Consider the following 18,573-nt stretch of genomic DNA (forward strand, 5'->3'; position numbering starts at 1 on the left):
TATGGCCTGGACAGAGATGATGGATATGTCATTGTAAAGATATGCTTATTTTCAGATTCACTTCAAGATCATTTTCTGAGAGCTATATTACATTTCCTCCTTGCCACAATCTGAAGAAGATATTCTCCCCCAATTTACAGATAAAAAGACGGAGGCTAAATGAGGTCAAACCACATTTCCTAAGGTCACACAGAGAGTGGCAGAGCTGGGACAGAAAGCAAGGGTTTTCTGGTGCCAAAAGTTAAGCCGTTGGTATTATGCCAACCTCCTCTCATAAAACAGAGAGGGAACTATTAATGATAAGCTTTGGAAAGAAACACTGAAAACTTTTTGTTTTCCTAGAATCCAAATGCCAGAAAGCTATAAGTTACCAGAATGCTTTATGCTTTTGTGAGGGCCAGATAACAAATGAAAAAATACCATCAGGGATCTATTAAAAATAGAAGTCCGGTGAATTAAGAGTCCAGTTGAATTCAGTCCAGTGAATGTAGCAGTTTGGCTAAATATTTTACCCATTGGCTATATTTATTTGTTGTCTAATAGAATGCTGGTTGATGATTTGAACCACAGCAGCATCCCATATCATCATAGAAAGGTTGAATATGCAAAAGGAATTTTTAGTATTAAAGTATTTATTTATTTATTTGTTTAAGAGAAAGAGAGCGTGAGCAGGGGGAGGGGCAGAGGGAGAGGAGAGAGGGAATATCCATGTAGAGAATGATCTCATGACCCCGAGATCATGAACTGAGCTGAAACCAAGAGTCCGATGCTCAACTGACTGAGCCACGCTATTATTAAATGTATTTCAAGTACTAAAAAATATCATATCCAGATATTACATTTACATATTACACAGAAGACATCTCCCATAGCACAGCTAACTCAGAAGCAGAAGCTTGCCAGTTCATTTTCCACTCATTCTCTCTTCCTTTATTCATAGAGAACCTACTATAGTCACCACCCTGGAGAGAATATGGAAGTGATTACTCAATGCACAACTCACGGGTGCTGGGGTGAATAGTTATATCTTTGTCTCAGATTGATGTCAGGTCAATAATATCTTCTATTTAGGGGCGTCTGGGTGGCACAGCGGTTAAGCGTCTGCCTTCGGCTCAGGCCGTGATCCCGGCGTTATGGGATCGAGCCCCACATCAGGCTCCTCTGCTATGAGCCTGCTTCTTCCTCCCCCACTCCCCCTGCTTGTGTTCCCTCCCTGCCTGGCTGTCTCTATCTCTGCCAAATAAATAAATAAAATCTTTAAAAAAAAAAANGATTGATGTCAGGTCAATAATATCTTCTATTTAAAATGGTTGGAAACCGACAGTTCATTAACACAATGTCTTCAGGAAAGTACTCTTATTTGGAATTTGTGGCAGAGACTGTTGACTTTTTCTTCCACAGGAGTATTTGCCAAAGTCTGTGGCCTCTTTCAAAGGAAAGTGGGCCACAACTGTCATGGGGTGTGAGTGATGAGCCATCTGGGCATGCGCTCCCCTTCCTGAGTCCCCTCCTCCTGGAAGAGCAGGAAGGTGGTCGTAAGCCATCTTGACCATTGCACCATTCAGATGAAGACAACTCCCAAAGGATGGTAGAACAAAAAAACAAGGGGCGCTTGGCTGGCTCAGTCAGCAGCGTGTGCAAATCTTGATCTCAGGGTTGTGAGTTCGAGGCCATGTTGGGTGTAAAGATTACTTAAAAATAAAATATTTTAAAAAAAACAACAACAAAAAGAAATGAATCGACTTCTCTGGCCTTGTGGAAAACCATACCAGTGCAGGGTTTTATGAGAAAAAGAATCCAGTTCTGTGAAGTTCAAGCCACTGTTACTTGGGTCTCCGTTACAGCTGATGTAACTCTAAGCAAATCCCATCTCCCCCTTAATTTATTTTAAAAAATTGAATCTAACTTTCCATGATAGGAAAATCTTCTTTACTTTTCTGAGCCTCGGTTCCTTTTGATGGAGGCTTACTATCTACCCTGTTCAATGACAGGGTTATGACTTTCTACTGAGACAGTGCTTTGTGCCCATGCTACTATTATCAGGAGTAAAATGTGTCTTAGGTAGTCCTGAAAATCAGGTGCGAACGCCTTCTTCTTTAAGGCCAGTCCCCTCCTGTAGTCCTCCAGCTGCCTGGCTCTTGGCACCCCAGGGAGTTGTTTGGCACACGGAACTTGCCTGTCCGCTGAAACACGGCTTACCCCGGCGTTAACACACTTCTTCAGCAGCGCAGTTTAGCAGTGCGTATCAAAACGGAAAATGGCATATTCTTTGATCCAGCAATCCCGCTTTCAGGAATTTACGGAGATAACTGGAAAGATTCAGGCAGAAGCCTCGTCAATAAAACTTGCTCGACATGGCACTCAGCTGAAAACGACCTTTCGGTAGACACGGCGGACTGCCTTCCCGGCATCCACTACCTGCGTTCCCCCTTTATTACAGACCGGTGAGTCCACGCCATCTCGTGCTTTAGGGGAACTGGCTCCGTCCCGGGGGGCAGGTCCTGGTTGTCCAAGTCCGTGTTTCTCAAAGAGGGCACTGCTGGCACTATGATGGGACAATCCCGTTTGTGGGCTGCCCCCGGTGTTGCAAGAGGCTCGGCATTGCAATTTCTCTGGTCCTTAAATGCCAGTAACCACCTCTAGACACTGTAACAGCTCCAGACCGCCTCTTCCAACACACCTCCTGTAACCCCCTGGAGGGCTGTATGCCGCGAGGCAGGAACCTTTTGTCTCAGCCAATCTTGTGGGTGGGGGTGGGGGGTGGGTCAAGTCCCATCTCCCTTCCAGTGATTGGGTTAAGCGTGGTCATGTGATCTCATTCTGGCTCGCCAAGAGCCAGGGGCTTCTGGGCAAGTAGTCCTAGCTTCAGAGGAAGGGTCGGGAAGAGGGGGTCTCTTGTACCTCTGGACTTGGGGTCTGGCTAGAATTCCTGGAAGCCGCAGCCATACTTATAAGTCTAGGATACGTTGTTAACCAAAAAGTCACGTTCACACATTCTAATTGAACAATATTGCCTGAGCTCCGGGTACTGTGTTAGATGCTTCGGATACAAGGGTAAGCATGAGAGACATGAATAGAACACAGCCTAAGAGGCACTAGAGTAACTGAAAGTTGCCAGAGTATGGGTGCGCCTGGGTAAGCGTCTGCCTTTGGCTCAGGACTCCGCTTCTCCCTCTGTTCCTCCCCCTGCTCGTGCTCTCTCTCTCAAGTAAATCGATAAAAAAGAAAGAGAGAAAGAAAAAGAAAAAGAAAGAAAGAAAGTTGCCAGAATATGAGGGAAGAACCATGGGACTGTGATGGGAAATAACGGGGAACAGGGCACCTTCGTCTGTGTGGTCAGGGAAAGTCTGTCGGAGGAGGAAGCCTTTGAGTTGAAAACTTAAAGGAAGGAGAGGAGCAAGATGTACAAAGAATGGGGGGAGAATATTCCAGATGGAGCACCAGCAGATGCTGAGGTCCTGAGGTAGGAACAAATGGATTTGTTTGAGAAATGTAAAGAATATCAGTCTGGAAAGTGAAGAATTTATACTCCGGGAACAGCACTTTTATCTCTGTGTGGAGCATGGGTTGGAAGGGATCAATAAGGCAGTAGGGAGATAAGTGAGAGAGCTGTGGTAGAAATCCCAGTGAGAGATGATGGGGAGCATGTGACAGGATGACATGGTGGTGGAGAGAAGAGGGCACTGGGGGGTATGTTTTGGAGGTAAGAAGATTTGTTGATGGACTAGATACTTGGGGAGAGGAAAAGAGGGCAACTATGAGTCACTTATGACTCTAGGAAACATTGGAGCCATTTATTTAGATAGTGATGACCCAGGCGGTGGAGTATGGAGGGCTTGCGGAATTCTTCTAACACCAACCAGTGTATTGCAATTCGGTCCTGGCACTAACCATCCAGACTTAGCCCTGACCCTGTGAGTTTAAGGGCACATCCCCAACAAGGCTGCTCTTACTTCAGATGCCAGATTCATTTCAGGGGTCCCCAAGCCATCTGTATTTCTGACCAATGGGCTACAAATTTGGTAGTTTCTGTGACTCCTTCAGATTTGTCACGATGACTCACATGTGATCTTTCTGGTGACCAGCTCCCCTCTAGAACTGTCTTAATAGCATAAAGTCAGGTGTGATCAAGGGGCACGAAGAACAAACACACTCCTATCACTTGGGGGATTCTGAGGATTTTAAAAGCTCTGTGACAGAAACCCAGAACAAAGACCAGACAAATTCTTTATTATATAACAGGGATGGAAATCCTGAATTCCATTTAAAATCTATTCACTTTGTGACGTCTGTGACTCATGGAAATGGAGATGTGAAGAAGATATTTGGAAGCACAAACACAGGAGATATCTGGAGTAGAAATGAAAATGTGAGTTGGTGGCATGAAGGTGGAATTTAAAAAGATGAGAATGTTGGGGAAAGCCAGGGAGCACAGGGCCCTGAAGGCTTGTCACGCGCAAGTGGAGTGAAGGAAGACAGGGAAAGAAGGGAATCCAGGGGAGAGTAGCAATTGAGAAACCAAAGGAGAACGTGTGCAGAGGGGAGTAGGCCCCTGGAAGGGGGACCTGCTTTTGCCTCTGGTATTGACCTTTTAAAATTAGATAAACGTAAAAAAAAGAACCTGGGTGTTTTGGTATGTTTTTAAAACCTTTAATTAATTAATTAGTTAATTAATTAAATTTTTATTTTCAGGGGTGCCTGGTGGCACAGCGGTTAAGCGTCTGCCTTCGGCTCAGGGTGTGATCCTGGCGTTATGGGATTGAGCCTCACATCAGGCTCCTCCACTGGGAGCCTGCTTCTTCCTCTCCCACTCCCCCTGCTTGTGTTCCCTCTCTCGCTGGCTGTCTCTATCTCTGTCGAATAAATAAATAAAATCTTTAAAAAAATATATTTTTATTTTCAAGTAATCCCTATGTCCAACGCGGGGCTCAAACTCACAACCCTGAGATCAAGAGTCGCACTCTTCTCCGACTGAGGCAGCCAAGGGCCCTAAAACCTTTTGTTTTGAAGTAATTTCCAGCTTACAGAAAAATAAGCTCCCTTCCCTTCCAAATTGCCAATATTTTATTTCATTTGCTTTCTCACTCTCTTTCTTTGTATATATTATTTTTCTTCAAACCATTTGATAGTAAATTGCAGATATGATGTGCCTTTATACCTCTAAATACTTCAGTGTGTATTTTCTATAAACAAGGATGTTCTCTTACATACAAATCAGGAAATTAATATTGATTTAATGCCATTATCAAATCCAGCAGTTCTCAAAGTGTCCCTTTAGAGGACCTGTGATTGCCAACTCTTTCTATAACAATATATAGACAATATTTGCCTTTTTCACTCTTACTCCTTCAGGAGTATACGATGGGGCTCTCCAGAGGTTCCATGGTGTGTAATGACCTCATTGTTCTAATGTTAACATATGATGAATTTATTATTGTTGTTTTTAAGTGTATTATAAATCAATGTTTAACAATTTCTCTTAGTTGTAATTTGTTATAGATTTTTTTTTTTAATTTGACAGAGACAGCCAGCCAGCGAGAGAGGGAACACAAGCAGGGGGAGTGGGAGAGGAAGAAGCAGGCTCCTAGCAGAGGAGCCCGATGTGGGGCTCGATCCCAGAATGCTGGGATCACGCCCTGAGCTGAAGGCAGACGCTTAAGGACTGAGCCACCCAGGCGCCCCTCTTTGTTGTAATTTCTAATACAGTAAATCTCTTTAGATATAACCTAGATAAACAAAAGCTATTTGGGGTGTTCAATAATTTTTAAGAATGTAAAGGGATCTTGACATCAAAATGTTTGAGCTATGCTGATTTAATGTAAAAAAATGTCAAATTTTAAGTTTTTCTCACTCTTAGGGTCTCTGGTTGGGCCTGACAAGCTGACAAAGACAGATTAACAGGAGAAAAGTACACAAACCTAATTAAGTTTTACAGGACAGGGGTGCACAAGAAAATGAAGACTCAAAGAAACAGACTTGTGTATTCTTATGCTATTTTTAACGAAGAGTGAACATCATGGAGGAGTATAATAGGTCAAGGAGTATGAGGTAAGCACAGTAAACTGGGGGAAATTTAGCAAGGCCCGTTTGTTCTTACCATCCCTTTGTTTTTGCAGATCAGGGTGTTGGGAGGGCACCTCTCACACAAGAATTTATGACTAGTTTCAGGGGAGAAGGGTGGGGGGAAGTTCAGAGTCACTTTCCTGATCCTGCTCCTCACTCAAGCTCCGTCAGTTTACAGTATTCAATATGCCAAGTTGCCATATTTTGGGATAACGTGTTCTGAATGTCATCATTCTACACCCTCTAATACTATTAGAGGGTTTGAGAAGAAGGCACACTGAAAGGGGCTTATTTTTAAATTTTATTTATTTATCTTAAGATTTATTTGAGACCGAGAAAGAGCATGAGGAGGAGGAGGGGAGAGGGAGAGGGAGAGGGAGTAGCAGACTCCCTGCTGACTCTGGGCTTGATCCCAGGACCTTGAGATCATGACCTTAGCAGAAGGCAGACACTTAACCCACTGGGCCACCCAGCCACCCATGAAAGGGGCTTATTCTTATCAGTGATAATAATTTGTTGGGGTAATACTGGTAAATCCTTTGCCGCATTCGAGTGATTTTTACACTGCCTATTTTATTTAAATCTTCCAATAACCGTGGGTGGGGGGAGCTGCTAAATATTAGTATTAGAGGAATCAGAATTACAGGCTCATTACTCTGCTCTGCCATGGCATGGCTAAGTCATATAAATACATCCCGTAGTTAAATGGCTATTTTAGGCAGCAGATTCTGTTCTGTCTGGTTTCTGAGAAGCCACTGAGGAAGGAAGACAAGGGAAGAGGAATTTCGGAGCGTCGGGACAGAGGGGTGGAAGGGTGGAACAAGGAACATAGGATTAGGATTCAGGACAAAGCTGGGATTTAGGGACAATTGGATTTTAGGTCGGGGATGTGAGAAACATCCGGTGCAGAAACTCTGTTTTGGGCATGAGTTGAGTCTGCGTAGGGGCGGGGGTGAGAGGGTGGGGGAGTTTCTGGATATGGTGGGGGTTGGGCCCACCTGTGGCTGGGACGGGACCGAGGAAGGGGCGGGACCTATCACCAAGTGGGCGTGACCGATGGGGCGTGACCGACCTGTGGGTGGGCGTGACCGACGTGGGCGTGTCACCGCCAACAGGGTCCGACCAGGCCGTTCGGCGCGCTTCCTGGTGTCACCCGCAGAGGGCGCCGGCCGCCGAGGCGCCCGCAGAGTCGCGAGGCCGGAAGGAGCGCGGCGCCGCCCCACTCACCCCAGCCGCAGCCATGAAAGCCGTGGTGCAGCGCGTCACCCGGGCCAGCGTCACAGGTCAGTCGGGCGGGGCCGGGGCCGGGCCCGGGAGGAACCCACCCCTGACCCCGCGCCCGGCACTCCCCGGCCGCCCCCGCGAGGGTGTCGCCGGGGCCGCTACGGCCGCTGGGCCCTGGCGAGCTCGGCCCCCGCAGCCCGGAGTTCCCCGGTTGGCTCCGGGCGTCGCCGCGGCCTCGGAGCAGCAGTCCACGTGCCCCGCGGGCCCCGGCGCGGCCCTCGCTGCAGGGTTCTACTTTGGGTTCACGATAAATGCGCCTTATTATCGTCTTGTTTGGTTTTTTTTTGGTCCCGAGTACTGGGTGGTAGAACCTCCGAGCGTCCCCATGGCCCGTTCTTTGGTGGAATGTTGCACAAACAACACGTAGGCAGCATTTCCGGAGCAGGGACCCCTCCTCCCCCCCTTACAACGTTCTGTTTTAAATTTCCCATTTTTGCCCGTTGTCTACATGTCCCAGTTTTTATGGAGCTTGACTGCCAATAAAATGCACAGATATGAAGAGTTGTTCATATGGATGAGTTCTGACAGTTATGCACACCCACGTGACCAGCGCCCAGACTAGATACAGAATGATCCCCGCCCCCAGGACACCTCTCTCTCTCACTTCTCTAACCATGCAGGGATGGGGTCAGAATCTAAAGAATTCTGGATGAAATATTTCTCTTTGCCACCAGTTTCTTGTGGACCAAGGTACCCAGCCATTAGTCATTGCTGGATCACTATAGTCTAGTTCGAACATCAGAGATCCAGATGATTATTGTATATAAGGTAGTCGTTTTAAAAAGTCAAACCGAGATAAAAAGATGTTAAAAAAATTTTTAATGACTAATTTTAGATTGCTTTCTAGCCTTCTGTTTTTTTTTTTTTCAGACTTAATAGTATTGTTTCAATGCAAGTAATTCCAGGTATCCTTTTCTTCAGCCAGTCTGCACCAAGTGTGTGTTCTTGTGTCCACAAAAATATAAATTTAAAAGCAAAGCAACAAAATCCCTTAAAACAACCAAACCCAGCAAAACCATATATTTACATCTGAGAGTGTACTTTTCAATGCTGCCTAATGATTTCTAAGCTGTTCTGTTAACTGATTTTGGATACGGTCTTGGAGTAATACCGAACAGAATAGCTTTGGGATTTATGGGCTTTAAGACAAAGGTTTTTTGTCCTTTCAGTTAATATTTAAAGTAATTAAAACTGGGGAAATTCAGAGATGAAAAGATTTTTTTGCTTTTTTGAGCAAAATCTTGCATTCTGCTCTATTTGGTCATCACCAACAGTGAGTGAACTTTGAGGAATTTAAGTTCTAATCTTCTCTTGCACTCTTCATCCTGCTGATCTGGAATATTGGGGACATGTATTTTGTGAGATTTGCTGAATAATTTGAGTGATTTTAGTTTACTATTTAAATTGGGTGCTCTTAGTTAAAAACCAACAAACGGACCTGCATATTAAAAAAGATTAGGGTATTTAAAAAAAGAGAAGGGTATTAATTGTGGGAAATTGTTAAATAAAATGGAATTCTCTGTCAGTGCTGGAGGGACCTTCAGGTTAGCCAGGCCTTCTAGTTGAACTGTAATGGAAAGATTTTCTGATTCCTTAAGAATGTGACTGGCTTCAGTGAAACATGGCTGTACACGAGTGGCACTTTATTACGGGGATTCTAAAATGTCATTTCCGATTTTATGGTTGGGACCGAGTACAATATAGGAGTCATATCTTATTATGTGGCAGACTCACTTAATGAGATTGGTCAAGCACATTTTGATGCCTTAGCATGGTTATTGTAATAATCTAATTTTAAAAGCTTTATTATGGAACATTTCAGATATATTCATTTGGTTACACAGGCGGCAAAGTTTGGTAACTCCCATGTCCCATCAGTCAGCTTCGGCAGCTCAAATCTGAATAGAATCATAGAATGTTGGGAAGAGGATCTAAAATGGGCATGAATGAGTTGATCTGAGAGATTGTGAGTTCTTTTTTTTTTCTTAAATATTTTATTTATTTATTTGGGGGAGAGCGAGAGACAGAGCATGAGTAGAGAGGAGGAGGGAGAGGGAGGAGAAGCAGACTCCCTGCCGAGCAGGGAGCCCGATGAGGGGTTTGATCCCAGGACCCTGGGATTATGACCTGAGCCAAGGGCAGACGCTTAACCGACTGAGCCACCCAGGTGCCCCAGTTGTGAATTCTTGAAGAAGAGGTGATGCCAGTATACATGGGAGATTGACCAAATATCTCAGGTCTTTTCTGGCCCTGTGATCTGTTGTCTAAAATGGTGATTCTCAAGTTTTTTCTCTTGGAAATCCATTTGTCTGTAATAAAAGAACGCTTTGGAACTCCTAGTTTCTACTTATCCCTGGAGGGGGGAGCAAAACTACTCCAAAATAAGAGAGCAAACTATGTTATATATAGGCTTTGGGGCATGATTTGTTTCTTATTAAGACAGTAATACATTATAAAAATGTTGAAACTCTTCAAAAAACTTTTTAAAAGATTTTTTTTATTTATTTGAGAGAGAGGGAGTATGAAAGAGCGGCAGAGGGAGAAGCAGGCTTCCTGCTGAGCAAGGAGCCCCTCTGGGACCGTGACCTGAGCCGAAGGCAGATGCTTAACTGACTGAGCCACCCTGGTGCCCCCCTTTTAAAAAAAATATTTTTTTGAAAATTTTATTTCTTTATTTGAGAGAGAGAGCACGAGTGTGGCTGAGGGAGAGGGGGAAGCATGAAACTCTTAAGGTAGTGATTTGAATCACTTTGAGTAGTGATTCTACTTTTCAGAATCTATTCTAAGAAGAGAATACTAATTGCAAGAAAATAGAGGGATGAATAGGCAGAGCAGGGAGGATTCTTAGGGCGGTGAAACTACTCTGTATGATACTGTAATGGTAGATACATGTTATCGTAGATTTGTCCAAACCTATAGAATGTACAACACAAAGAGTGAACCCTAATAAACTATGGACTTTGAGTGATAATGAAATGTTGGTGGAGGTTCATCAGTTGTAACAAATGTACCCCTGTGGTGGGGGTTGTTGACAATGGGGAAGCTATGCATGTATGGGGGCTGTGAGTATAGTACCTTTTTCTTTTTTTTTTTTAGAGGGATTGTGGGGCAGAGGGAGAGAGAGAATCTTAAGCAGGCTCCATGCTCAGCACAGAGCCTGATGTAGGGCTCGATCTCACGACCCCAAGATCATGACCTGAGCCCAAATCAAGAGTCAGACACTTAACTGACTAAGCCACCCAGGCACCCTGAATCTCTGTGTCTTTGCTCAGTTTTGCTGTGAACTTAAAACTGCTCTAAAATGTAAAGTCTAAAGTCTAGTATACAAAAATTTTCCCTACAGTGTTATTTATTGAAGTGAGAATTTTGAAACAAATCCTATATCCAGCCAAACGGGATGGTTAGTCAGTCCATTGGATGGAATGCAGCAATTCCACTTGATGGGATGTAACTATTAAAAGATGTTTAGGAAAAGCTTATAACATGAAAAAATCCTTATGCACTGTTAAGAGAAAAGATGGGACACAAAAATTTATATACAATATTATTACAGTAGTTGAAAATATAAAGTAAAACCTATGGATAGAGAATATATCAAAAGGAAATCATTGAAATATTGAAGTGTTTGTCTTTGGGTATTCTTTCCTTTCTTCCTGTTTCTTATATTTTCCAAGTTTTCTATAATGCTTATGCATTAATTTACTGGTGGCTATAACTCAATAGTCATTATATTTAAGCTTTTAAAACATACTATGGGGAAAATTTAAAAAAATATTTTGATATTATAAGAAAATAATAGTAACTTCTTTAAAGAACAAATAAAGCCAGAAGCTTTTTCTAAAGCAACACAAACAAGGCAAACACCTTAATTGTTTATCGCTTATTTCAGGATAGATTATTTCTGTTTTAGCTTCTGAGTCATTGGCTCAAAGGACAGTAAATCACTCATAGTCCATTACAGGCAAAGCAGCACAGAAGAAAATACTTTTTAGCATAACAAGAAGAGGAATTAAGCTTTACTGATATTTGGGTTGGAATGTGTTGATGCTGATACTCCCCTAGGGTCTGCATGTCAGGTGGTCCCTTGTCAGGTGAAGGAAGAGGGGGGTTTCTCATTCTTTCCTTAGCTTGCAGGATATGACAACACGTTCCAGTTTATGATGCCTTGTCAGGTATATTTATAGATACTATTATCCAGCAGAAGCAAAAAGGAAAATGGCAGCGTCTACTCTTCTCCTGATTGGAGCATTAGGTTAATAGATGGTAAAATAACAAGATGTCAGTAATCTAATGAGATTTGGCAAAAAGTTGGCCAAAAATTTTGTTATGAAGATTTAACATTTGAAATATGGATTTAGGTTCACCATCATAATGATGGATCTTGGCCTAAGAACTGTGCCAGGACTGAGATACTGCCTCATGGTAGTAAAGCCTATATTTGACTATAAATACACACACAAACTTTTGGCATTTATATTCAGAGATTTGGTTTTTTTGTGGATGAGGTGAATGATTGAAAGGGATTTGGAGGTCATTGGCTTACAAAGTTTAGTACCAAAATGGGAAATGATAGAAGCTTGCTGAGTTGAAGCTTAACTTGTATTTATTTAATTATTTTTTTATTTAAAAAGATTTATTTGTTTATTTTAGAGAAGGGTGAGGGGCCGAGGAAGAGGGAGAGAGAATCTTGAGCTCTGGAACCTGACACAGGGCTTGATCCCACAATCCTGAGCCAGATGTCAACTGACTGTACCCCTCAGGCACCCTGAAGCTTACCCTTTAAACTGTGGTTTTTATGTATAATATATTTATCTTTTCTTAGTAGAAAAATGATTTCTTTGTTTTTCTGACATAAATGTTTATTATTTTGTGCTATCTCTATATTGTGTTACCATATTTGCTGATTCCCAAGAAAAGCAGGCACTTCCTTTCAGAGAATACATACAGCTGAGCTGGATTCTCTGGGGAGGAAAACTCTGTTCTGTTTTTACAAATGGGCAAAGTCTGTAATGGAAAGTTTGAGGTGCTTTACCCAAAGTAACAGATGAAAATATGGCCCTAAAATTTGGCTTAATGGTTGTTCATTTAAGAGCTCATTCATTCCAGATAAAAGGTCAGAATGGACATAAATCTTGATAGTCTTACTGCATTTTTGAAACTTTTTTTTTTTTAAAGATTTTGTTTTTTTGAGAGAGTGAGTGAGAGGTAGCGAGCATGAGCGGGGTGGATGAGGGGCAGAGGGAGAAGCAGACACCCCACTGAGCAGGGAGCCTGATGTGGGGCTTGATCCCTGGACTCTGGGGATCATGACCTGAGCTGAAGGCAGATGCTTAATCAACTGAGCCATCCAGGTGCCCCTATGAAACTCATTTTTGAATACCTACTGATTTTGTCAAAGAAGTTATAAGTATGTGTGATGTTTAAACATTCCTCTGGTTACTTAAAAGTGCGGCATGGTACCTGTTTGGTTCTGAGTCTTTTTTCCTTACTATTTCCTTTCTAGTTGGAGGAGAGCAGATAAGTGCTATTGGACGGGGCATCTGTGTGTTGCTTGGTATTTCTCTGGAAGATACACAGAAGGAACTGGAGCACATGTAAGAGGCAGATTTCTAAGTCATTGCTATTTGAATGGGATATGTAGTGGTTATATCTCTATCTATATATCTCTATCTACCTACCTACCTACCGACCTATCTAAATTATATATATACATACACTGGGAACTTCGATAGTATTTTGTTCCTATGAAGTGAACCTCTGTTACTTTTATTTGTGTCCCATTTGATGTAATATGGTTATCTCCCGTGTTTCAGATGAGGAGACCAAGGAAGAGTAATTTGTCAGGTGACACCCACTAAGTCAGTATCAGAGCTGGAACCCAAGGCCTTGGTCCCTCTTTGCTCCTTTTTCCACGAACCATTCTCTTAATGCAAAACCGAACTTCTTTTCTTAGGAATGATTTCTTTCCAGTTTGAGCAGTATGAACTGGGCACCATTTATACATTTAAAAAATGCTCAGTTGTTCATTGTATGCATAGGATCTGGAGCTCAGACAGTTAAATTACTTGCCTAAGATCATGAACATGTATGTAGTAGAAAACCTGAATTCAAGTTTTAAAATCCAGGCTCCCTGACTTGGAAGCTGGTGTTATTTTTACTAAAGTGGGGAGTTTGTCCTTGCTGTTTCCTGACTGGCTGTCTAAGTACAGGCCGCCTCCCCCATCCCCATGTTTGCCCCCCATCCCCCCAGCGCTACTTGACACATTTGCTTCAGATGTGTGTGGGTCTGTTTATTCTGCCTGTTGGTGCCCATACCTGGGTGTAAATCTACCCAAATATCCCTTTGCATTAGGTTGAAATCAGACTTGGAACTTAATTCCCACTAAGGAATAAATGTTCCCTTGTCCTCTTCCTTGCCAAAGCGGCTGCTTTTTGTCATCCACATTTATAAGGAAGCCCTCCTGGGGCTCAAGAGGCACGTGACACAGTTGTCAGGGAGGCTTTCACCAGGTCTTTTTGCATAGTTGCAGTAACCTTGAGTTTTCTCCAGGGTGTTTGCCCAGTGGTTCATTTTCAGTAGCTCCAAAAAAGGATGTAAAAATGGGGTATCATTATTCCAGTGTAAAGATTGAATTCTTCTATAAAAACAATTAGAATTGGACCCATGTCTTGACACGTCCACCAATGTGAAGGAGCAGTTAGTGAGTGGTTGTTCTTAGCTCTGGTTCCCGTGAGTAGCAGCTGGGGGGACAGGCCAAAAAAAAAAATAAAAAAAGGAATCCCAAACAGTCCTGTGAGGTAGGTCTGTTACTATCTCACATTACAGATGAGGAAATTGAGGCCTAGAGTGGATAAATAAATTGCCCAAGACCCAAATACCTTGCTCCTTATGTCCTTATATATATGTAATACATATAATATTATGTCAGCATTCTGTCCTTATTCGACAGGATTCTGGTGACGCTTTGGAGGTATGGAGTGTGTTGGGGGGCTTATGATTCTTCAGGTAGCTCTCACCACTATTTTCCTCTCAGGGTCAGAAAGATTTTAAACCTGCGTGTGTTTGAGGATGAGAGCGGGAAACACTGGGCGAAGAGTGTGATGGACAAACAGTACGAGGTGCTGTGCATCAGCCAGTTCACCCTCCAGTGCGTCCTCAAGGGCAACAAGCCTGACTTCCACTTGGCCATGCCCACAGAGCAGGCAGAGAGCTTCTACAACAGCTTCCTGGAGCAGCTGCGGAAGACATACAGGCCGGAGCTCATCAAAGGTAGGCAGGAGGGCGAGCCCCCCCAAGAGGAGGGTCTCTGGGGTACTTCCAGAAGGGGGAAAAGAGAATCTGCAATTATAGCATCTCCTTTTTGAGAAAGTTTGTTGTTTGTGCTTATTATTTCCTTAAAACAACATACTTGTGGTATGTTCTCCTGCTGTGATAGGAGTCCTCTGAATGCCCTAATACTGTTTACCCTTCTTCATTCTTCTGTTCACATGTGAAACGTTTAGCAAGCCAGAAGTGTGTTTGATACAGTGCTGTTTTGTTTTGCTTGCTTATCATGTTCGACAGAGACATACAATGCAAGCCGCAAATGTGAGCCACGTGTCGCCATCAGTTTCTAGTAGCCATATTAAAAAAAGTAAAAAGAAACAAGTGAAATTAGTTTTAAAAGTATATTTTATTTAACCCAAATATATCCAAAATAGTATGGTTCGCTCGGNCTTTCTTTCTTTCTTTCTTTCTTTCTCTTTCTCTCTCTCTCTTTCTTTCTTTCTTAAGATTTTTTTGTTTCTTTGATAGAGAGTGTGTGAGAGAGCACAAGCAGGGGGGAGTGGCAGAGGGAGAAGGAGAAGCACGTTCCCCACGGAGCAGGAAGCCCAATGCAGGGCTCAATCCCAGGACCCTGGGATCATGACCTGAGCCGAAGGCAGACACTTAACCCACTGAGCCACCCAGGCACCCCACAATAGTATGATTTCACCTCACAATCAATATAAAAAGTTAATGATTGAGATAATTTTCATTCTTTTTTGGTGCTAAAGTCTTCTAAATCTTGATGTGTAGTTTATACACATAGCCTATCTCAATTTGGACCTGGCACATTTCAAATACCCAATACCCATGTGTGCTTAATGGCTGTCATATTGGGCAGTGAAGGTATCTGTCTTTGCTTAACTACTTATTGGCAGGAATGCCAACTTAGTTTGACTGTTTAGTCTCGAAAGTGCCTTGGAATAGTGGTCCTGGTTTATGGGAGAATTATGAATCTGAAATTATGAGTCTGTTTAAAGGGGCATTTATTTCTAATCTGTTTTCATGTTTCTGGGGGGCAGATTGCTTTTAAAACCATCATGTTTTGCCTTTTTCTTCACAGCTATTAGAATGTTTAGCTTCCTTTGGTAATACGTCTTAGTGTGAGACTTCCCTTAGTAGAATGTCTCAGTATCTAACTGCAGTTTCTTTTGCTGCCATCATACCCTTTTGTAGACGTCTAAGAGTTGTTGATAGTTAACTCTGTAGTATCTCCTATACTTTGACTTTCTCTGGAAGAAATAAAGCTTGATCCCGTATTTATTGGACCTGTTTTCAGCCTAAAGGAATAGAAGTTACTGCCTGGGGGCGCCTGGGTGGCACAGCGGTTGAGCGTCTGCCTTCGGCTCAGGGCGTGATCCTGGCGTTATGGGGTTATGGGAACGAGCCCTACATCGGGCTCCTCCACTAGGAGCCTGCTTCTTCCTCTCCCACTCCTGGCTGTCTCTATCTCTGTCGCGCGCGCGCTCTCTCTCTCTCTCTCTCTCTCGCTCTCTCTCTTTCTCGCTGGCTGTCTCTATCTCTGTCGAATAAATAAATAAAATCTTTAAAAAAAAAAAAGTTTCTGCCTGATTTTGAAGCTCTGTAGCAAAGCCCCACATTGAGGATTGTCAATTCATCAGATTCACTTACGTTTAGAAGAGTGATATTCCTGTCTCTCTCCAGCATTTCTTCTTAATTCTCTTTTTACCTGTGTGAAGTGTCCCTTTGCCGTGATCAGGATACCCCTGCCTTAAATCAAATCCCACTCTCCACTTGGGTCCTGGTAGAGTAGAATGTATTTGGCTCTTCTGGAAATAATCCAACTTTAGAGCACCATTCACAATTCTGGTCGTGGTGGTCTCCAGTATTTTTTCCCACCCTGTGTCCGCTGGGATCCTGCAGCATGGCTTTGCTGCAAACATGTTTCTTTCCAAAATTAGTAATTAAGTCAGGTCCTCTGAATAATTATTTTTCTTTGCTGAGTTGCGGATTAAATGCTGTCGTCATTGTCTTCTCTGCTTGATATTTGTAGAATCATCCCATTTCTGAGTAATCTCAGACATATTTTAGAATGTACTGAAGCCCCTTGAAAGGATGAGCACAGGAATATGATAAAAGCGTACATGAAGGCACTTTAAATGGGAAAACACTAGTGGTTGTTAAGGAGTGCTCAAGTGAAAACAAAACAGCTTTCATCTGAGTACTTAAAGAAGAGTGTTTTGTGTATTATTAGATGTTTTGTGTTCTTTTACTTTTTGAAATGATCTGTATTTTATACAGATAATTCTCTGAAGTGCCTGAAACAATGTACTATAAACACTAAAATTTTTATAATGGGTCACAATTTAAGTTTGTGGAGATATGATCCATCTGATTGTTTTTGATAAAAATTGATGTGATTTATATGAAGAGTTTTAATCAAAATTTATTTCCAAATCCTTTGGACTTTCAGAAACACTTTCACTTCAGTGAAACAACAGTGCCTCTCTTGCTCCTTCAGCTCTTTACCTCCTTTATGGTCTTTGGTGGAACACGATGCAGAGAGCATGTTTTACACGCTTGCTGTGTTTTGCTTAATTTTGAGTTTTTGGTTTCCAGCTCCAGTATGGAAAGCCCTCTGAGAGCTGAAAGGATGATGGAACACAAACCAACTGCTAATAAATACATTTTCTTTATTTTAAGATTCTCAGGGCCACTTCAGCAATTTTAAGACTTAAAGTAGTTTAATTTCCTTTTTGAAAATACTTAAAATGTTTTTTGTAGTTTTCTAATACAATTGACATGTAATACCCTATTAGTTTTAGTTATACAACATGATGGTTTGATATGTGGGTATATTGTGAAATGATTACCAATGTTAAGTTCAGTTAGTTTATCACTTCACATAGTTACAGTTTTACTTTTCTTGTGATGAGCGCTTTTAAGATCTGCTCTCCTAGTAACTTTCAAACATGTGCTGCAATATTGTTTTTTTTTTTTTTTAAAGATTTTATTTATTTATTTGACAGAGAGAGAGACAGCCAGCGAGAGAGGGAACACAAGCAGGGGGAGTGGGAGAGGAAGAAGCAGGCTCCCAGCGGAGGAGCCTGATGTGGGGCTCGATCCCATAACACCGGGATCACGCCCTGAGCCGAAGGCAGGTGCTTAACCTCTGTGCCACCCAGGCGCCCCATGCTGCAATATTGTTAACTTTGGTCACTATGCCATACCTTATATCCCAGAATTTATTTATCTTACAACTGGAGGTTTGAACCTTTTGGCCACCTTCACCCGTTTCACCCACCCTTCACCCCCTGCATCTGGCAACCACCAGTGTGTGCTCTGCGTCTGTGAGATGGGTTTTTTAGATTCTGCGTGTATGTGAAATTGTATAGTATTTGTCTTTCTCTGTCTAACTGGAAGTCCTCAAGTTTCATCCATGTTCTTGCATTTGCAGGCAGGCTTTCCTTCTTCTTCTTTTTTCTTTTTAATGGCTGAATAGTATTCTGTTGTGTCTATATATTACCTCTTTATGCATTCATCTATCAGTGGACATCTAGGTTGCTTCCATGTCTTGCCTATTGACTTAATTAGATTTAGCTTTTATTTTCACTCCTTCCCTCTTTAATGACTGGAACTTTATTTTATTTTATTTTATTTTATTTATTTATTTATTTATTTANAATTGTATAGTATTTGTCTTTCTCTGTCTAACTGGAAGTCCTCAAGTTTCATCCATGTTCTTGCATTTGCAGGCAGGCTTTCCTTCTTCTTTTTTTCTTTTTAATGGCTGAATAGTATTCTGTTGTGTCTATATATTACCTCTTCTTTATGCATTCATCTATCAGTGGACATCTAGGTTGCTTCCATGTCTTGCCTATTGACTTAATTAGATTTAGCTTTTATTTTCACTCCTTCCCTCTTTAATGACTGGAACTTTATTTTATTTTATTTTATTT

At 42.2% G+C, this 18,573-nt stretch overlaps 1 protein-coding gene across 3 annotated transcripts in view; it reads left to right on the forward strand.

Annotated features, from left to right (window-relative positions):
• The first annotated feature begins 7,182 nt into the window (after positions 1-7,182).
• Positions 7,183-18,573, forward strand: part of DTD1 (D-aminoacyl-tRNA deacylase 1) — a 180,865-nt gene continuing 169,474 nt past the window's right edge. Inside the window, exons 1-3 of one of the 3 annotated variants that reach the window (XM_034639922.1) lie at positions 7,183-7,346; positions 12,851-12,941; positions 14,382-14,617. In XM_034639922.1, the coding sequence (XP_034495813.1) occupies positions 7,304-7,346; positions 12,851-12,941; positions 14,382-14,617 (370 nt within the window). In that variant the 5' untranslated portion in view covers positions 7,183-7,303. The remainder of the gene's footprint in view (positions 7,347-12,850; positions 12,942-14,381; positions 14,618-18,573) is intronic. The other 2 variants (XM_034639921.1, XM_034639920.1) reach the window with 2 other exon arrangements.

The sequence above is a fragment of the Ailuropoda melanoleuca genome, chromosome 13 (genome assembly GCF_002007445.2).
Source record: "Ailuropoda melanoleuca isolate Jingjing chromosome 13, ASM200744v2, whole genome shotgun sequence".
Lineage (NCBI taxonomy): Eukaryota > Metazoa > Chordata > Mammalia > Carnivora > Ursidae > Ailuropoda > Ailuropoda melanoleuca.